The 18,800-nt window shown below is 43.9% G+C and overlaps 1 protein-coding gene across 4 annotated transcripts in view; it reads right to left on the bottom strand.

Moving 5' to 3' along the window:
• Positions 1-18,800, bottom strand: part of Adarb2 (adenosine deaminase RNA specific B2 (inactive)) — a 543,626-nt gene that overhangs the window by 51,375 nt on the left and 473,451 nt on the right. For 3 of the 4 annotated variants that reach the window (XM_052729373.1, XM_052729372.1, XM_052729374.1), the window contains 2 exons: positions 7,552-7,720; positions 3,601-3,752 (listed from right to left, as the gene is read on the bottom strand). The exons of the other annotated variant lie outside the window; for it this stretch is intronic. In XM_052729373.1, coding sequence (XP_052585333.1) covers positions 3,601-3,752; positions 7,552-7,720 — 321 coding nt within the window. The remainder of the gene's footprint in view (positions 1-3,600; positions 3,753-7,551; positions 7,721-18,800) is intronic. 4 annotated transcript variants of the gene reach the window in all.

The raw sequence follows: 18,800 nt of genomic DNA on the forward strand, positions 1-18,800 counted from the left end.
GGGAAAATGATGCATGGCTTTTAGCTGATGAGTCCACTTTGCAAGACTGCAAGTGCCTGCCTCCTCTGCACTCCCCAGTGGGTCGGGAGACACCAGCTTACATTAGAGGCATGCAGGCAAGAGCATCTTCCCTTTGCTTGCCATATTCACAGCAACGCTGTGAGGGAAAGACTTCATTTCTCTCCTCCTACCAGCACCTGCCACTTCTTAAAAGCACCATGAAATAAAAGACATCTGTGTGTGCAAGTGAACCTCAGGGGGCCTCTGAGAATGCATTTGTTTGCTTTTCTAAACCACTGACATTGCAAGTTAGAACCGAGGGCTGAGAAGGCACACTTGGTGCTTGATGTACAGAGACACGGGAAACCCAATGAGCCAGAATGGTCCCCACAGGGGACCAAGGCCTCAGGCAGGGTCGACATTTTTGTGGTCCTCACTTAGCCCTCTCCTAACTCCTGCTGGGGCTATGCAGGCCAAGGAGGAAGCTGAATAAATTAGAGCTAACTCCAAATGTTTCAAAGAGCTATTGGGAAACAGACCAAATTTCATATATTTCTAGGGCAAGTTAGTATTGTGTAGATCTACCTTGATGGATATTATTAAGAAATGAATCAGCTCCTTCTTTACCTTTTTAATCTCTCTCTCTCTCTCTCTCTCTCTCTCTCTCTCTCTCTCTCTCTCTCTCTCTCTCTCTCTCTCCTTTTCTCCACTTCTCTTCTCCTCATCCCTCCCCTTCTCTGTGTTTCTGTACGTGAGCTCAGGTGTGTGGATGCCTCACCATCACAAACCCTGGGCTTACAAATGTACCTGGCTTCCCTTTTCACATGGGTTCCAGGGATTCAAACTGAGACCCTCAAGCTTGTACTTTACCCAATGAATCATCTCTCCAGCTCAAAGTGTGGCCCAGCCTGGCCTCAAACTTGTGACCTTCCTGCTTCTGCCTATTCAATATATCTTATAGACATGCATCACTATGACTGGCCTAAGAAGTATGATGTGATGGTTAATTTTTTTTCCTCATTTTTTACTAGTTCTTTGAGAATTTTGGACAATAGGTCTTAATCATATTCAACTTCCTTCTCCTAACTCCCCCCAAGTTTCCCCACTTTCCTACCTACCCAAATTTTGATAGTCAACTTGATTAGACTAAGGAACATCTGGGTTAGTGGAACATACTCTGGATGTATCTATGAGCACATCTCCAGGGACCATTAGTTCATGAGGGCTCTGATCTGACTACTGGAGTAATTGTTAATGGATCTGAAACACCATGGTATCATTGGTGAAAAATTAGAGGTATAGCCTTTGGAGGAAGAGGGTCACTGGAGATGTGGCCTTAGGGTTTTAGCTTGCCTTCTGTTTTACCTCTGCTTCCTGGTAGCCATGATGTGAACAGCTACCATGCCTTCCTTGACATGCTGGGCTGACTGTTCTGAAAATATGACCCCAAATAAACCCTTCCTCATTTTGGTTGCCTTTGCCAGGTGTTTTATCCCAGAGACATGCAAACAGCCAACACACAGGCCTAGAAAACTCTTCCAAGCACAGACAGTAAAACTAAATATGTGTCTATGTGTTTCTATATGAATAGAGTTAACATTTTCTGGGGTTCATTTGAGCTAAATAAAACATAAAATTCTTTATGCAAAAATGAAGGTAATATATGTGTATGAAAGGGATCTGATTCTAATAAAGTTATCAAGCCATCAAACGTGCCTTGTGCTCAGAGGAAGTCTCCAGTGGAAACACATCACACTCCATGGTTACTAAGGGCTGGTCCTAACTCTCTTTTTCCCTTGTGGGTGAGGTTACATTTATGGTCTAATCATCAAAGTCAGGGATAAAAAAAGAACACTTATCAAATGCCTGCTGTATTCCAGGCTTGTGTAGGGGATGTTCGCCAAGACAAAGAAGCCACTGAGAAGAAGTAAAGAAAAAAAATATATATGAGTCTTCAAACCCATATATATTTAGCTTATTTTTCTAACTCTCAGTTTGAGTGTTTGTTCAAAAAAGTTCTTTTTCATTCTTGTCAACTCTGTTGCTTTCCCTTTAAGAGAGGGATTGGCAGGTATTCCCTACATTTCACATGCTTTAGAAAGCAAATGGCAGAACCAAGCTGGAGTGAGAATCAGAAAAGGGAACACACTATCGGAGAAACTACAGGAACTGCCCACAGGAGGGTGAAGGGGTGGTGGTATCCTGGCCAACATGATAGTAGACACAGCCTTGAGTCAAGAGAAATGAGAATAGAACGTGAGATCACACAGACCAGCACTTTCCTCTCTCAAGCTTTTAGAAAGAGACTGTGTATGTGTGTGTGTGTGTGTGTGTGTGTGTGTGTGTGTGTGTGTGTGTGTGTGTGATGGGCACTTTGTGCAAGCTTGAAGACCTGAGTTTATGCCCTTAGAACCATGTAAAGCTGCGTGCAGTGTGGTACACCTGCAAACCCAGCACTCCTAAAGTGAGATGGGAAGACTCCCTTGAGCTCAGTGGTCAGTGATCCTGGTGTATACAACCACGAACAAAAAAGAAGAGAACCTGTCTTAAACCAAGTGGAGGGTGAAGATGGATGCTGAGGTTGTTGTGTGACCTCCACAGGTGGACTGTGTCACACATGTGTCTGCACACACGCACACACACACATACACACACACATACACACACACACACACACCACATACATACAAATAAATAAGGAAAGAATGCAAATAGAAAAAGTTTGGAGGAGTGTGTGAGTGTACATGTGTGGTATACACACAAATAAGTGCAAGATGTATGCCTGTTACAGTAATAGAATATGGCATAATTTAAGAGAGAAGGTGAGAGTCCTTGATTTTTGTCTTTTTTTTTTTTTTTTTTTTTTTGGTTTTTCGAGACAGGGTTTCTCTGTGTAGCTTTGCGCCTGTCCTGGAACTCACTTGGTAGCCCAGGCTGGCCTCGAACTCACAGAGATCTGCCTGGCTCTGCCTCCCGAGTGCTGGGATTAAAGGCGTGCGCCACCACCGCCCGGCTGATTTTTGTCTTTTATGGTCAAGACAGTCTCACCAGTATCTCCAAGAGGTGTGGACACCCACCTTTATCCTCCATCCTAGAAACGCACAGTGGTGATGGAGAGGATTGGCACTGTGTCCTTGAGAAGGGTTTAGCAATGGCATTTTAAAGTTAATGGACACTACACTTTGGCCCCTGGCTATGTTGCAAAAGTTGAGTTTCTTTCTCACCCAAGTTGCAAACGAAGGCAAAAAGAGCTAGTCTGAGCTTGCTTTCACCCCATGTAATTTTCATTTGCTTTCTCTTTGGTTCCATTTTCCAGCCTGGGATATAGGGAATGTCTGACCTAGTAAAACAAAGCAGAGTGCCATTGTAATTAAATAGCTAATTTTAGACCCCAAACTACTTTTCTGCCAATGACCTGAGCATTTTAGATGGAGGTTTTGGAGGTATCTAATTGTAGCTATGATTCACTTCCATCCAGCTATCCATCCACACTACACACAAGATGCCTTGGCCCAGCTGGCCTGGGACAGAGCTTAGCCAGAGGGAGCCTGGTCTGGCATTGTTTATTGACAAAAGGCAAATAAATATGTGGTTTCTTACAATCTGTTGTGATTTCGTAGGGAGAGTTGAGTCTGGCATCTCCGCAGGGGGACGTGCTCACATAGAGATGGAAGAAGATGTTTTCTCGAAGCCTGTAGCCTCCTTCCTTTAAACGAATAAATATTGATCTCTCGGAGTCCTCTCGGTGTTTGCTATGGACACAAAGAGGATGTAGGTCACTTATGACAAAACAACTGAAGATGTCCCAATAGGTGCTTTTGTCTTGTTCTGTGGAGTCAGCGGTTCCCCATCTTTTACCCCCTGTACACTTGTGTGTTGTTGCCCCTTGCTGGGACACTTTGGGAAAGGCCACAGTAAAACTACCTGGGAACAAACACAATCAGCAGAAATGTTTCCATCTCCACCCTCCCTGAACATTCACACTTGAGGTCTCTCTCTCTCTTCCTCTCTCTCCCGTGTGTGTGTGTGTGTGTGTGTGTGTGTGTGTGTGTGTGTGTGTGTGTGTGTGTGTGTGTGTGTAGGTCAGAGGACAGCTTCAGGTGCTACTCCTCAGGTACCATCCATCTTTTCTTTTGACAGAGTCTCTCATTGGTCTGGAACTCACCGTGTAGGCTAGGCTGCCTGGTGAGCCTCAGGGTCTCTCTGTCTCTGCCTCCTCAACTCTGGGGTTATAAGCATGTACCACCATGCCTGGCTTTTGTTTTTGTTTTTGTTTTTTTGTTTCATTTTCTTTTTAGGCATGCATTCTGAGTGTCATACTTTGGTCCCTGTTCTGTCCTGTTCTGTTTGAGAATCACTTTACAAACTGAACTCTCTCTCTCCAACCATACGTTTTAAGTTTATCTTTTACAAACCAGTACCTATCATTATAAACCATAATCCTCTGTGCCTGCGAGGCCCCATTCATGGAGTGTCCTGGGATACTACTAACTAGAGTAGTCTCAGTGGGTACTAGTGTGTGCAGTAGAGAGAAAAGAGATTTTAAACAGTGTCTGAGCTTGGGTACTAACAAACTAGGCAGAAATGCCAAACCATGCAGAACTGGCTTTTTTTTTTTTTTAAATCATTCAGGGGAGATCTAGAATAAACTCATGCCTCCTAATCTTGGGATTTACATGCTCTTGCTTCAGGAAAACCTTCTTCATAGCCCTTAACCCTGCATCTCAGCAGCTCTGCCTCCCCAAGGAGGGATGATATCACATGGGTACTGAACAACTGAGCTGTGGTTTTTCTCCCAGACCCCTCAGCATGCCACTGGCAGTCTGCTTTCCATCATTCTTGCTGTTTGTACAAGTTCTGCCCATTGGTGATGGATTCTGCTTTGCAGGGCCTTGAGATCTCATAGGCAGCCGAATGAATTTAGTGTCCCTAGGAAATCCTCGAGGCTACTACAAGCTCATGTGCGACTACCTCTTCCCTTGTGCCCAAGTGGACTCCTCCATCATGTGTGGCTCTTCTTCCACAGCCCTGGGAACAACTGCACGCAGTCTTGGTCCCCCAGTGCAAAGCCAGACCCATTAAGGGAAACTTTACTTGTTCTTGAGGCCCTTTGCAGCCATTTTTGGTATCCTTCTGCAGGAAAGGGATGGGGTGTGACTGTCTTTGACTTTTCCGGATAGTTGTGCAGTGCCTAAAATGCATCCAAGTCTGGGCAAAGTTGACTGGATTGTCTTCTGTGACACATACAGGAGGTAGAGGGAACTGGAGAACATTTCCAGCTGAGAAGTTGGGTATTCAGTAGAGATCCTTCCCCACATTTTGAGAGCTTTCCAGCTCTTGTCTATTCCATTTGACCTCTCACCAGGCCTCCTGGAACGGATATGGCAATATATCATGCTGCTATGTGCTGTGCAGAGGCTCAGATAAAAATTAATTGAGTGTATTAAGGTATTGCCTTTATTCGAGTCTGTTTGGCATATATTAGGCCTTTTCCCTTTTGTGTGACTTCTGTACATGCTAACAGACAGGTTCATGTGAATGAGCCACTCACTGAAGCCCTTCTGAGATGCTGTTATTAGTGGATTTAAGGAACCCTGTTTCAAATGGTAAGAAAAGGGCAGCTGGAAGATGCAAGGAAAGAATGTTCTGTCAAAGAGACCCACAGCAATTCAACTACTGGGACTAGCTTGTTTCAGGAGTGTGTATGAAGTGCCACATGATCAAATCTACCTGGGTTTCTGCTGGAGTTTATTGTGTCTTCCAGAGAGATTCCAGCTCATGTGACAGCCTGCTTTTTCCTGATGGCTGCCATGAGGACATCAGAAATTCCAGCATTGTAGCACATTTCTTAGCACCTCTTCACTCTAGAAAATCCTTGTTAAAGTGTATGTGGCAGGCTTAGGAGATGGTTTGGTTGGCAACCATGAAGATCCAAGTTTGTTTCCTAGAACTTAGGTTTAAAAAAATCCAGGCTTGCTGGCATGCACTTCTGATCCCACTGTCAGGGAAGCAGAGAGACTGAGCTGATTGCCATTCCTCACTGGCCAATCAGATTATCCTATCTGGGGATTTTCAGGTCAGTGAGAGGTCCTGTCTCAAAACAAACAAGGTAGATGGCTTCTGAGAATGATATCTGAGGTTGTTTTCTGACCTCCATGTGCACACATACACACATACAAGCACACATATACACACACAAGTGTGCACGATTTTGGTCACATTTCCTGATTTGAAATCTAGAAGTCTAGAGAATGGAACGTATTTGGTTCTGTGGGGATGTGAGGAGAACTGAGGTCACCAGGACAGGGTGACTTGACTATGTAGGACAAGGCCTACAAAGTATTGAATACCTACACCAAGATGGCCACCGTGTATTTTTGTGAGAGTCGTTTACCTTTGGTTTGCACAATGAAAACAGCTTGGCCCCGAGATTAGGACTGGTGTCAGGAAATAAATGACAGCCCGTTTATGAGCTTGGCCCCTGAGAGATGGCCCTTACTAAACATGAAGAACCCTGAACTGTCAAAGAAACTATGTTGGCTGAGAAATTCTCAAACCCAAACTGACCAGGGAGCAGAGGGGACCCTCTTCCCTTTGTAGAAATAACTCAACTGTGAGCCCTGCTTAAAGTGGATACGATTTTGTCAGAATTGAGCAGAGGTGTCAATGTCAACCTGGCACCTTTCCATGGCTGAAATGAAAGTTTTTGCCAGGGAGCAAGCGCATCGATCCACGTCATCTCACATTGTACCAAACACTCTTTCAATTCAATCAATGGAATTATCGTTCCAGAGAGCAATGACTCCCATTTCCCTAGAGACAGCAAAATCATTGTATTCTTCTTTTCTTCCCCCTTCCCTCTCTTCCTCCCTCTTTCTTCTTCCCTCCCTCTCTCTGTCCTTCAACTTCTTTTCTCTATGTCTTTCCCTGTCTTGTCTTCTCCCTTTTGGGTGGTTGCACTTTTTGCAAGAAAACTTCTGTGATCTGTAGGTGGGTCCTAGAAATTGCATTGTTGTCTTGTCCCATTGATATTTATATTGGAGTAGCTGGTTGGGTAAATAGCTTATTGAAGGTCTGTAAGATCCAGGGATGACTGTGCCCTGTGGTCTTGTTGATATCTGGGTTTCATAAAGGAAATTGTTGTTTGAGGGATGCTATAGTGGCTGGCTGAATGTTTTAATTGAAAAATAACCAAATGGAATGAGCCATGACAAGATGTATTCCTGTGTGTCTATGCCTGTGGGCACATGTGTGGTAACCTGTGTGTGTAACCTGTAGGCAAAAAGCATGTTTCCTGAACTGAGATGTTGAGTGTCATGCAGACATCTGGTAATTTAACACTTCAGTGTCTGTGTGGTATTCAAAGGGCACTCCAAGTCTGAATAAAAATAGATGCTATGTGGTGCACAGTCACTTACAATGTATGGGATCTACCAAGATAAGTGGATGACACATTTTGAGCTGGCTGTGGGACTCCTTTCCATGACCTAGTTGCCTGGCTTCTCACTAACTAAGGTGTGTTGGTCCTGCCCATGCTAGGGGCCCCTTTACCTCAAGTGCAGCTCCAGCTGAGTGTACAGGAAGTGAAGAAATGCCCGCCTGGCCACAATTTCAGCATGGCAGTCGTTGACAACGAGCCCCTGGTCACTGATGTGCTCACCGCTGATACACTTGGTCCCAGAGGAGAGGACGATGACCTGCGCTTGTTTGGTGTCCAAGCCTAGGGGACACAGAGGGTGGTCAGGACAGCTTAGGCTTCAAGGACCCCACTGCAGGGAACTTCTCAACATTCCTGTAGTACCAGTTGTGGTGTTTATCTGACTGACATTCACGGTAGTGCGATGATTAATCTTTATTGTCAACTTGACTATATTTAAAATCACCTAGGAGACTTGTGAGACATGCCTCAGGGTATATTTATGAATCTGTTTCCAGAGATGACTAGCTGAGAGGGAAGTTTCGTTCTGGATGTGATGGCAGCATCCCTTGGGCTGAGAACCTTTGTGGAACAAAAGGCAGTGCCAGAGAAAGTGGAGTATGGATAGTCTCTTTTCTCTGCTTCCCAGCCCACTGGGACGAAAGTTTCTCTATCCTATTATGCCGTCCTAGACACAATGGACTGAAATCTCTGAAACCATGAACAAAATAAATAACACGTCCCTTTAAATTGTTCTCAGCTGTTTTGTCACAGCCATGCAAAAGTCAGGTCCTGAGCTGACAGACATCGTTCTGAGATCTTGAGACTGGGAACAGCATGGTCACCCTTAAGTTTTGTCCCAGTGGCTGCTGGCCTGGTGGGAAGAAAGGATTTTCTTTTTCTGTAGCAGAAGCTTGTGGAAATATTTATATTAGAAACAAAGGAGTGACAGTTATAGCCAAACCTGTCTCTGGGGGAAAAACTAGGGCACTGTAGGGGTTCTTGTTGAGACTTTAAAAGGGAAGAGGTTGAGCTTAGTCACATGTATGATAACAATCCAAATTCTACCCCCAGAAATTCTGTCACAGGCCCTTGCCCTCCAGAATGACAGCTGTATAGTCATTGAGAGATTCACTGAGAAGGAAGTGTACAGAGAGTAGGTGCACAGAAGGCAGTGAGGGCAGAAGAAGGACTCTTAGCCTGGGCCTTGCCTTGCAGACACATCTATATTTTCAGTGGAGAGGTGGCCCAAAGTGGGATTTGAATATATGTCCCTCACAGGCTCATTGTGGGTAGCAGTGCTGTTTGGGAAGGTTGTAGAACATTTAGGAGGTGGAGCCTCCCTGGAGGAAGTGGGTCACCAGGGACAGGCATTGATTTCGTAGCTGGCCCCGCCTCCTATCCGCTGTCTGCTTCCTGACCATGGATGGGTGCCTGATCAGCCATCTTTTGCCACGTATGCCTTCCTGTATGCCTTCCTGCCGTGATGCGCTTCAGCCTCTGGAACTATAAGCCACAATAAACCCTTCTTTTCTTATGTTGCTTCTTGTCAGGTTTTTGCCGCAGCAATGGGAAAAGTTAGTAGTATACAGGATGTTGGGGAGACACCTGTGCCTATGTGAGGTCTACAGACACTGGCCTTTATTTCCTTCAGCTTTCAGGATCCTTGTGAGTAGTGAAATTCAGATGACTCCATTCCTTCACTTTCTACCCAAAATGCATTTCTCTCTCTGAGTTCTGATGAACTCTGACCTCTGTTTTACTCAGCATACTCTTGAACACTGTGGGGACACTTGCCTTTCAAAGTCTCATACCTCGGTAGAGGTCAACCCTGAAGCTGGAACAAGGTCCAGAGGTTTGGAACACTCAAGAGTGTGTGGTTTGTACACAACTTGTGCCTCAGGAGCAAGGTGAAAAGCAGAGCATGGCTATGAGGCTGATGTTTAGGCCTCTCGGGGCACAGAGGTATGAAGGCTTCTGATACGGCACAGGGTCAAGTTCAGAACAGTTCCCTCCATAATCACATTTCACAGGCTGGGGCTGGGGCTGATGAAGTGGTGTCTGAGGGGCGCATCCCTTCTGTAGGTTATCCTGTTAAAGATTGGACACCTTATCAGCAGGGAGTGGTCAGTGCAGACAGAATGACAAGTCCCACTCTGAGGCTACCATAATTGGCTGCAGCCTTGAGAAGGAGCTTTGAGCTGTGTCCATGGCAATTGCTTGGGACATGGGCGTGGCTCTGATCTCATTCCAGGGACTGTGCTTTAGGGGCACATGTCTATATGTATGTCCTGAATCTTTAAATGTCTTTTCTCTTTGTATATGTTCATTGTACATGATACTGTACTACATAAGAAAATTAAAAATGTTTCTTTGACAGTTTCATATATAAATAAATATAAATATAATATATATAATATACAAAATATAAATATAATATATATTATATATATAGAATACATTCCAATCATATTAATTTCTTTACCCTTTCTTATCTCCATTTGACCCCCACCAACCTCACTTTTTCTGACAAGGCTCCATTGTCCCACTTTTATGTCTTTTTGTTTTGTTTTTGGCTTATTTTGTGACCCCCTGAGTTTAATCAGGTCTGGATGGGCATCCATGGGCGCATGGGCACTCACCAGTGGGTACTCCCTGAAGACAATGACTTCTCAGTCCCAAGTAGCCACATACTGCCGATATCTTCCAGGGAGAGGCCAGCCCACTTAAGTCCCTCCCATATCGTTGATAGACTATGATGGGCCCGCTCTTGTACAGGCCCTGAGCAGGCAGCTGCAGCTGCCATGTGTAGTGAAGGACAACAGTGGCAGCGAAGGGTAAGAAAGGGTTTTAGTCTCTGCGCTTAGCTACTGCTCTGACCTCTTGGGCTTTTAACTCTGCGTTTGGCTCTGTGTTTCTTATTTAATAAGATGGTTACAGCTACAGCCATGAGTTCCCGAGTGCAATGGCCAACTCATGCCCAGAAGACAGCATTTTATGGTTCTGCTCTCTATCATCTGGCTCACACAAAGAACATCTTAATATAATCATACATTGTACATTTGATACACTTTTACTATATCCTCTATCCTCACTGTTCTCACCACTCCCTCCCCATTAGTGCCCTTTGTCTCTGTAGACATGTCTGCTTCTATTTTTATTATATATATGAAATATATATGTATATGTACACATATATATGAAATATATATGTATATGCACACACATATATGAAATAAATACACAAATATATATATGATTTTAGGTACCTATAGAAAATTTATACTTCCTGAATCTTATACCTAAGAATAATGTCACAAATTCATAAAAACAAAGGAAGTGAGGGGAGATTCATATTAGAAATCATAAAGCTTTCTCCTTCCTCCTGGAGCTGCAGGAGAGATGGGAGGAAACAGGCAGTATGACTTCCTTCTGCACACATCCGGCACTTTTTGTGTCTGAGAGGCAAATCTCCTCCCAACTCTGATGCTGCATAGAGGCACCCAAGGAGCAGCTCCAAATTATTTCTCTCCTTTCTGGTCTATTTAGGGGTCATACAACTGCTGGTCTTTGGGGCTTATAAAACCTGAGAAGCATGTATTTTTTTATGGAGTGATTTATAGAACCATGAAAGTGAGCTTCTGCTAGTGACCAACGGAAAGAATTATAACAGTTCCATCGAGACTGCCAGAGGCCATTTGTAAAATACTGCCAGTTATCATCCTATTGTTTAAACACTCTCAATACACGGCAAAAGCAGGGAGTTTTGAGGCCGCACTTACTGAACAGCCTCTTAAAATTTTTTTCTTTGAGGTGTCAGAGAGATGGCTCAGTGGGTAAACTGCAAGCTGTGCAACTGTGAGGACCTGAGTTTGAATCCCCTGAACTGATGTAGAGTCAGGTGCCCTTGCCTGCATCAGTCACCACAGCACTCCTACAGGGAAATGGGAAGTGAGGACCAGAGAGGCCCTGGGAGCTGGTAGGACAGCTAACCGGTAGTGACAAACGACAAGAGGCCCTGTTTCCAACAAGATGGAAGGTTAGGGCTGTCACCTCAGGTTGATCTCTGACCTCCACAAGTCTGCCATCAAGAAGACACACACACACACACACACACACACACACACACACACACACACACACACAGAGCACACTCCCTGAATAAACAGTTCCAACCTATAAAATGGGGGCTTCTCCTTTCCTTACCCCACTTTGCCATCTCCGAATTTTTACCTTTTTCCCCAATTCGATTAAGAGTTGACAAATAGTCCATACTAACATGAAAAAAAAAAAGCACTGGACACTTCATGACTAATTTTTCACAAGACAATGCCCACTTACTCATAACCAAAGGAACTTGGTCTACAAAAACGGTTCTTTGGAAACCTTGAAAACAAATTCTAAATTTAAGGTCTTTAAACTTTTTTTTTTTTTTTTTTTTTTGGTTTTTCGAGACAGGGTTTCTCTGTGTAGCTTTGCGCCTTTCCTGGAACTCGCTTTGGAGACCAGGCTGGCCTCGAACTCACAGAGATCCGCCTGGCTCTGCCTCCCGAGTGCTGGGATTAAAGGCGTGTGCCACCACCGCCCGGCCTAATTTAAGGTCTTTAAAATACGATAAGAATCACGCTATTTGATCAGACCCCAGAAGACTATGAATCAAAGATTATTCTTTCTCCTGCTCTCATGGATACAAGTGTGAATACACATTTTTCTCACTTTGATGGTGAATTTCTTGAGAGCAGAAACCAGAATTTCCCTGAAATCCTCTAAGAGGGGGCTCCCTAGGAGTCTGTGTAGTTAGAGGTTGCTTCAGTCCCTGTTGGAGACTTTCAGGGTCCTGCAGCTGAAAGTAAGGGGGTGTGGTTGGGATGTCCAACAGCTCTGCTCTGTATGTGAGCACACCACTGTTTGCTGAGTTTTGGATTCTGTGTGGTGTGTGGTCGGTGCAGAGTGCTGACTTAGCCTCAGATTTTACCGGACTCTGTTAAATCCTTTGATAAATTTATGTATGAACCATTTCTTTAAAGAGATGATATGCAAATTGGGCCCCCAGTGGAGCAGACCTTCCATTTTTAATAGGATTTACTTTTCCAAGTGCAAACAGTGCTGAGAGCCTTGTGAAGTACTTGATACAGACTTGTTCTAAGTTGAGAATTGCTCCGTTGAGAACTAAATCCTGAAGCCTGAGTGACCTCTGTCTCTATTCCCACCCCCAGCTTGGATCAGATGGAAGACTAAGTGGAGGCAGATGTGTGTATGCATTGGCTGCAAAGGTTAATCCGCTAGCCTCGCTTCTCTCCTGGACAGCTCCCTGAATGAAAAAAGAAATAAAAAGGAAAGGAACATGACTGCTCCTACGTATGGTGGAGGAAAAGGCTTATTGTAGATATGTGGGAGAGTCCAGAGTGGACAACACCAGACTGAGCCATGTGAGGAGAGGGGGAGGGGAAGGAAGAGGGGAGAGAGGGAAACCAGGTGCAGCAGCCAGGAGGCCCAAAGGTACAAGAGAGCATGTAACCAAAATAACTGGATTTTATAGGGAAGAGCAGCCCAGTCCCCTGGCCTGGGGAGTTCAGGGTAGGGAGCCAGGAGGGCCCTGTAATAGATAGGGACCGAGGGACACTGGGAAAACATGGAGCAAGAGTCCACTTTGATTTGTTAAACAGGTACCTCAGCCACTTGTCCCAGGTTTGAAACACTCCCCAGCTGCGTTTGTCCCTTTCTTTTTTAGCAAACCCCTCCACACACCCACACCCACACCCACACCCACTGCCTCCTGGCCACTCTCATTGCTCTCCTGGCTCTGGTAACTTCCATTTCTTTTCTTTTCTTTTCTTTTCTTTTCTTTTCTTTTCTCTTCTTTTCTTTTCTTTTCTTTTCTTTTCTTTTCTTTTCTTTTCTTTTCTTTTCTCTTCTTTTCTTTTCTTTTCGTTTTTTTTAAAAGATTTATTTATTTAACAATATACAGTGTTCTGTCTGCATATGTCCCTGCAGGCCAGAAGAGGGCACCAGATCTCATTACAGATGGTTGTGAGCCACCATGTGGTTGCTGGGAATTGAACTCAGGACCTCTGGAAGAACAGCTAGTGCTCCTAAGCTATCCTTCTGGGAAGGGGCAAAGGGGAAGCAGAATTTCAGGGAAATTCTGGTTTCTGCTCTCAAGAAATTCACCATCAAAGTGAGAAAAATGTGTATTCACACTTGTATCCGTGAGAGCAGGAGAAAGAATAATCTTTGATTCATAGTCTTCTGAGCTATCCTTCCAGCCATTTCTTAAAAGGACTCAGGAGTCCAGGACATGCTGTCTTCCTACTGTCTCTTTCCCCTGTGGTGGAATTCAGTTTCTCAGTGATTGTTTGAGGACACGTTTAGTTCTCTAGCCATAGCTACTCTGCTTTGAGAAAAGCAAAAAGAGAATACAAGCAAAGACCTCATACTTTCTTCCCAGCGAAAGCTGAAAACAGCTACATACCATGACTGGCAAGCTTTCCTTGGGTCCAGGAACCCTCTCACTTAGTTGTACCCTAGGAGGGCTAGCTCCTGGCTTGGAGTCCTGGAGGTGGAGCTGACAGTCATTTGTCAGCAAGAGCTAAGGCTACAGGGAGCAGCAGGAGCCAGCTAGTCACCTCTCCCAGGAGGCCTGGGAGCCATTTTCTAATTGAAAGAGTTAACAGGATCCATGGACTGTTGAGGAACTTAATGAGGACACTCTCTTGATGGAGAAAGCGTTTTCAGATTCCAGCTTCATTAAAGCAGGTATTTCGAGGGATGCAAACTAGCATTTCTAAGTCTTCCTTGGAGTGCCTTAGCGTTCAGATGGCTGGCACACACACACACACACTCTAGCTCAGCCTGCTCTTTGGGAGTAGGCACTGTGGCTCCCGAGGCCCTGGTTTCTTTTGATTCCATGGAAATTAGAGCTGTAGAAAAAGAAGCTGCTTCCCCTTTGCCCCTCATTAATTCTCAACGCTGCTCGACTCCAGGCTCTGCCGTACTTAGTACAATTACTCGGCTCAAGAAATGCATTATTTGCTGATTCACTTTTCATTAATCTCATCTACAACATGACAGCACCAAGCTAAGTAACACTGGAGACAAAAGGTACTTAAAACATGGTCCTACCCTTTTGCATGTATTTAGGGAGACAGTATAGAAGCAGAAGATCTATAAAATAAGATCCTGTGTGTGTAGACTTCTGTGTTTGAGTAGGTCCTGAGAGATGGCATATCTTAGGTAGAATGAATACAGTGTCACAAAAGATGGACAGGATCAAGAACATGCCTAATTTGTGTGTGTGTGTGTGTGTGTATGTGTGTGTGTGTGTGTGTGTGTGTGTGTGTGTGTGTGTGTCTTGCACGTGCCACTGAAAAGTTCATTTTGGTATCAGTGGGAGATTTGTATACAAAAGTGGTAGCTGTTAGGCTTAAAAGGCAAGTAGAAATTGATGGCAGAGGGTTTTGAATGCCACCCTTAAGATAGATATTAGATCTTACATACTAGACAATGGGACTGTTAATGAACCTTTTGATCAGGACAGTGACATTGTTGTCCCTGGGTGGGTTCAGTGCAGCACCATGGATGAGTAGAGGGAGAAGGATGAGGTCATAGGCAGGAGGCTGCTGCGGCAGTATTTAGGATCTAGACATCGGGGAGCTGTAAATCAGAGAAATGGGTAGAAGGGAGGACTCGGGGAAAGAAACAGGAGGACACAAGGAGTGAAACAAAAAGATTGGAAAATTAAAACAGGAAGAAGTGAAAATTAAAAGCTCAAGAATTACATAGAAAAAAAGAAAACTATAGAAATTCTTATTAGGGTCAGCTGAGGTCAAGACTGGCAGTCTCAATTTTGGGAGAACAGAAGATAGACATCTTGTCATTTCTCCCCTCAAATGCTGCAGAGGGGTAACTTGGTTGCATTATTCTTTTATGAGTTGGAAAATAGAGTTCAATATCAAAAATATAAGCAAAAATTACTAGAAACACAAGCTGCATTGTAGCCTCTAAGAAAACAAGTTGTCTTAAGTCTCTCGTCCTATGGTTCTAATATAGAGGTATAGAATAGCCCAAGAGGAGTCCTCAGCTCTGTAAGACGCGGTACTCTCCACCCTTCATCAGATCCTGCTTGCGTTAAAACCAAAAAATTTAAGTCTTCAAGTCTTGTGAATTTTGATTCCCGTGGATGAGTTAAAGGTGTATGAGGTGGCATAAGTGGGCAGAAGTCACCTATTGTTGCCTGGAAATGAGATGCACTCTCTTTGCAATACTTCGGTTCCAAGTTTTTGTTTCGTTTTGTTTTTCAAGGCAGCGTGTTTCTCTGTGTAGCCTTGGCTGTCCTGGAACTAGCTTTGTAGACCAGGCTGGCCTCAAACTCAGAGATCTGCCTGCCTCTGCTTCCTGAGTGTTGAGATTAAAGGTGTGTACCACCACCACCTGGCTGGTTCCCAGTTTGTTAGTCCTTGATACCTAGGATGTGGAGTTAATGTCCAATGCAAAAGGGTCTTGAAGCTGAGCATACCCCCATGTATTTGTAATCCCCATAATGATGCTTTGTATAAATAATGCGTCTTAGGTCAGGATACCCCAAATCAGAGGCCGAGTGGGAAATTCTAGGAGGTAATTCATAGTAAATCAGGACAGGGCAGAAAGCTGGGTGAAGAGGAGATTTTGCTGTAGTCTGAGGTTGACCTGACAGAAAACTCTGAAATACGAAGGATAGGACATGGTTGTCGTAACTTGAGGCAAGGCTGGGAGGTTCTGTACTCTGTGTGAGATGTCAGCTACAGGTATTCCAAGAGCACTGGCTGCCTTTGGCCAAGGCAATTGTCTGAAGATGTAGCTATGAGCGGTTCCCAGCCGGTGCTTGGAGCAGCAATGCAAGAGGAAGAAGCCTGGAGGGGCTTGGGTGTGGTGCCAGCAGCATCTACTCTGTCACACAATGCTGCCATAGTCTCTCAAATGAAAACTTGTGCGAGACCATCACTTGACACATGCTTTTTGGTTGACCTATTTTCTCTTAAAATGGCCCAAATTGAGGGCTGGAGAGGTGGCTCAGTGGTTAAGAGCACTGTTGCTCTTCCAGAGGACCCGGGTTTAGTACCCACAGGGCAGCTCCTCTATGACCCCAGTTCCAGGCATCAGGCAAACATGAGGTACAGAGACATACATGTAACCAAAACATTCCTGTACATAAAATGAAATAAATCAATCTAAAAAATGGCACAATTAAGCCGGGCAGTGGTGGCGCATGCCTTTAATCCCAGCACTCAGGGACGCAGAGGCAGGCAGATCTCTGTGAGCTGAAGGCCAGCCATGTCTACAAAATGAGTTCCAGGACAGCCAGGGCTATACAGAGAAACCATATCTCAAAAAAACAAAACAAAACAAAACAAAACAAAACACCAACCCCCAAAAAACACAATCTAAATTGGAGTAAAAGTAAGACCCTATAGAATATCATGAGGAAGAGCTATAGAAAACAAAAACACTATGTTGAACATACACACTTAATTGAGAAAATCACAGTTGGAGATAATTAAAAATTTCTAAATAAATTATTATTTACTAAACACACAGTATAGCTCATTATTAAATTTACAGTATTGCTCATTTCTTCCATAAATGTGAAATTAGATTATATGTAAAGCTACAATAGAAAAAGATAACTGTGAACATGGACACAGAGCCAGTGTCTGACAAAATCATGACTTTAGATAAAATACAAAAATAGGTTGTATTAATACAATCGAGAAAGATGATCGTGGCTGGGGAATGGAGCCTGTGTCTGACAAAACACATAGCTTAATGGGGAAACTTGGAGGCATTTCTGCTGCCTTTAGAAGAATGCCCAGGGGAGTTCCATTATTTGGTATCTGTTAAAGCTACTACTCAGCACAAGAGAAATAAGTTAGGGGCGTAATAATTGGAAGGAGCAGGTAATACAAGTGCTGTCTGACTAGACTATGGCTGCATACATGGCACCCTCAGGATAGTCCATTTGAAATACTACTAGAAGCATAAAGAGAGTTCAATAGGGTGAGAGGGAGCAGAACTCATACGCCCAAATCAATAGTTTTCATATATACACATAACCACTAGAGAGAAACAATAAAGTGGAAACAACTCTGTTTATAATAGGCACAAACAAGGTGATAGGGAGAGGAGAATGGACCGTGAGGACTAAAGCTTTAAAAGCCTCTAAAGGGGCTGGAGACATAGATTAAGCAGCTAAGGGTGTTTGCCACCAGGCCTGACCACCTGAGTTTGATCATCTGAATCCACATGGTGGAAAGAGAGAACTGACTCCTGCGAGCTGTCCTCTGAGCTCTACAGGTGTGCCAGGGCACTCCCCAAAATGTAAAAATAAAACACCTTTACTTAAGGACACCAGCAATATTAGAACCACAGAAAGATACCTTGCCATCTTAAATTAGGAAGATTAGTCCCGTGAATTTTCTCTCAGTTGGTTATAAGGTTATGATACTAACAGAAACAGCAAGAGTGCTTTGTTCTAGACAACACCCAGTTAAAATGTAGTTTAATTATTCTTTATTTAAAGCAGAAAAACAGATTCTTCAGGGAGACCCAGAGAATGCCGGAGCATGGACTGATGCTGGGAGGCAGACCCTCGCAGGGAGCATGCTGGTGGCACAAGCTTGTTACAAAGGACAGTGGAGAGGATGCATTCTGTGAGAAGAGCGGAGCAAAGGAGAAAGCGCAGAGATCAGCCCAAGTGCACGAGAGAACTCAGTACAGGCTAAAGAGAACCCCTCTGTCCACCAGGGTCCAAACCGTCCAGTTAACAGCATCTCATAACTCAAGAGTCTCTGGGCAGGTGGCAAACGGGTTAAGATCTAGATGTGAAATACCAAATAAGTGCACCTGAATCTTTACAGTGGCTTTATTTATACTTTACAAAACTTGGAGGCAACCATAGTGTCCTTGCTCTTGAACTTCCCTGCCTCTAGTATTGCCAGACCAGAAAGAAATTCTGTTATTTACAGACTTCTCAGAAAGACGTACTTTGTTGCAGTAGCACAGGTGGGCATTTCTTTGGTACACTATTGTCTACCCAGCTCTAGGCAGTCTCTGGGAGTACACTTTCATTCATTTAACTTGAACTAAAAAATTCTCATTTCAAGTTTTTAAATAGAAGTTTTGTAACAGCATATCTGATTCTGGAAGAAAGCACCACCAGTGTTCTAAAGTATAAAACTAAAAGTAAAATAATACCAATATGTGTCAAAGAAATAAATCTCTGAACTATAGAAACCAGAGATAGAAAGAAAGTATTTTTATCATGTACATAGACTGTCCAAAGGTTTGGTATATAATATATTCTGATTCTGTTTTCAAATATCATGTTCATGGAGTTTAATGACTCCAT

The sequence above is a fragment of the Peromyscus californicus genome, unplaced genomic scaffold (genome assembly GCF_007827085.1).
Source record: "Peromyscus californicus insignis strain IS unplaced genomic scaffold, ASM782708v3 Scaffold_8__1_contigs__length_139910024, whole genome shotgun sequence".
NCBI lineage: Eukaryota > Metazoa > Chordata > Mammalia > Rodentia > Cricetidae > Peromyscus > Peromyscus californicus.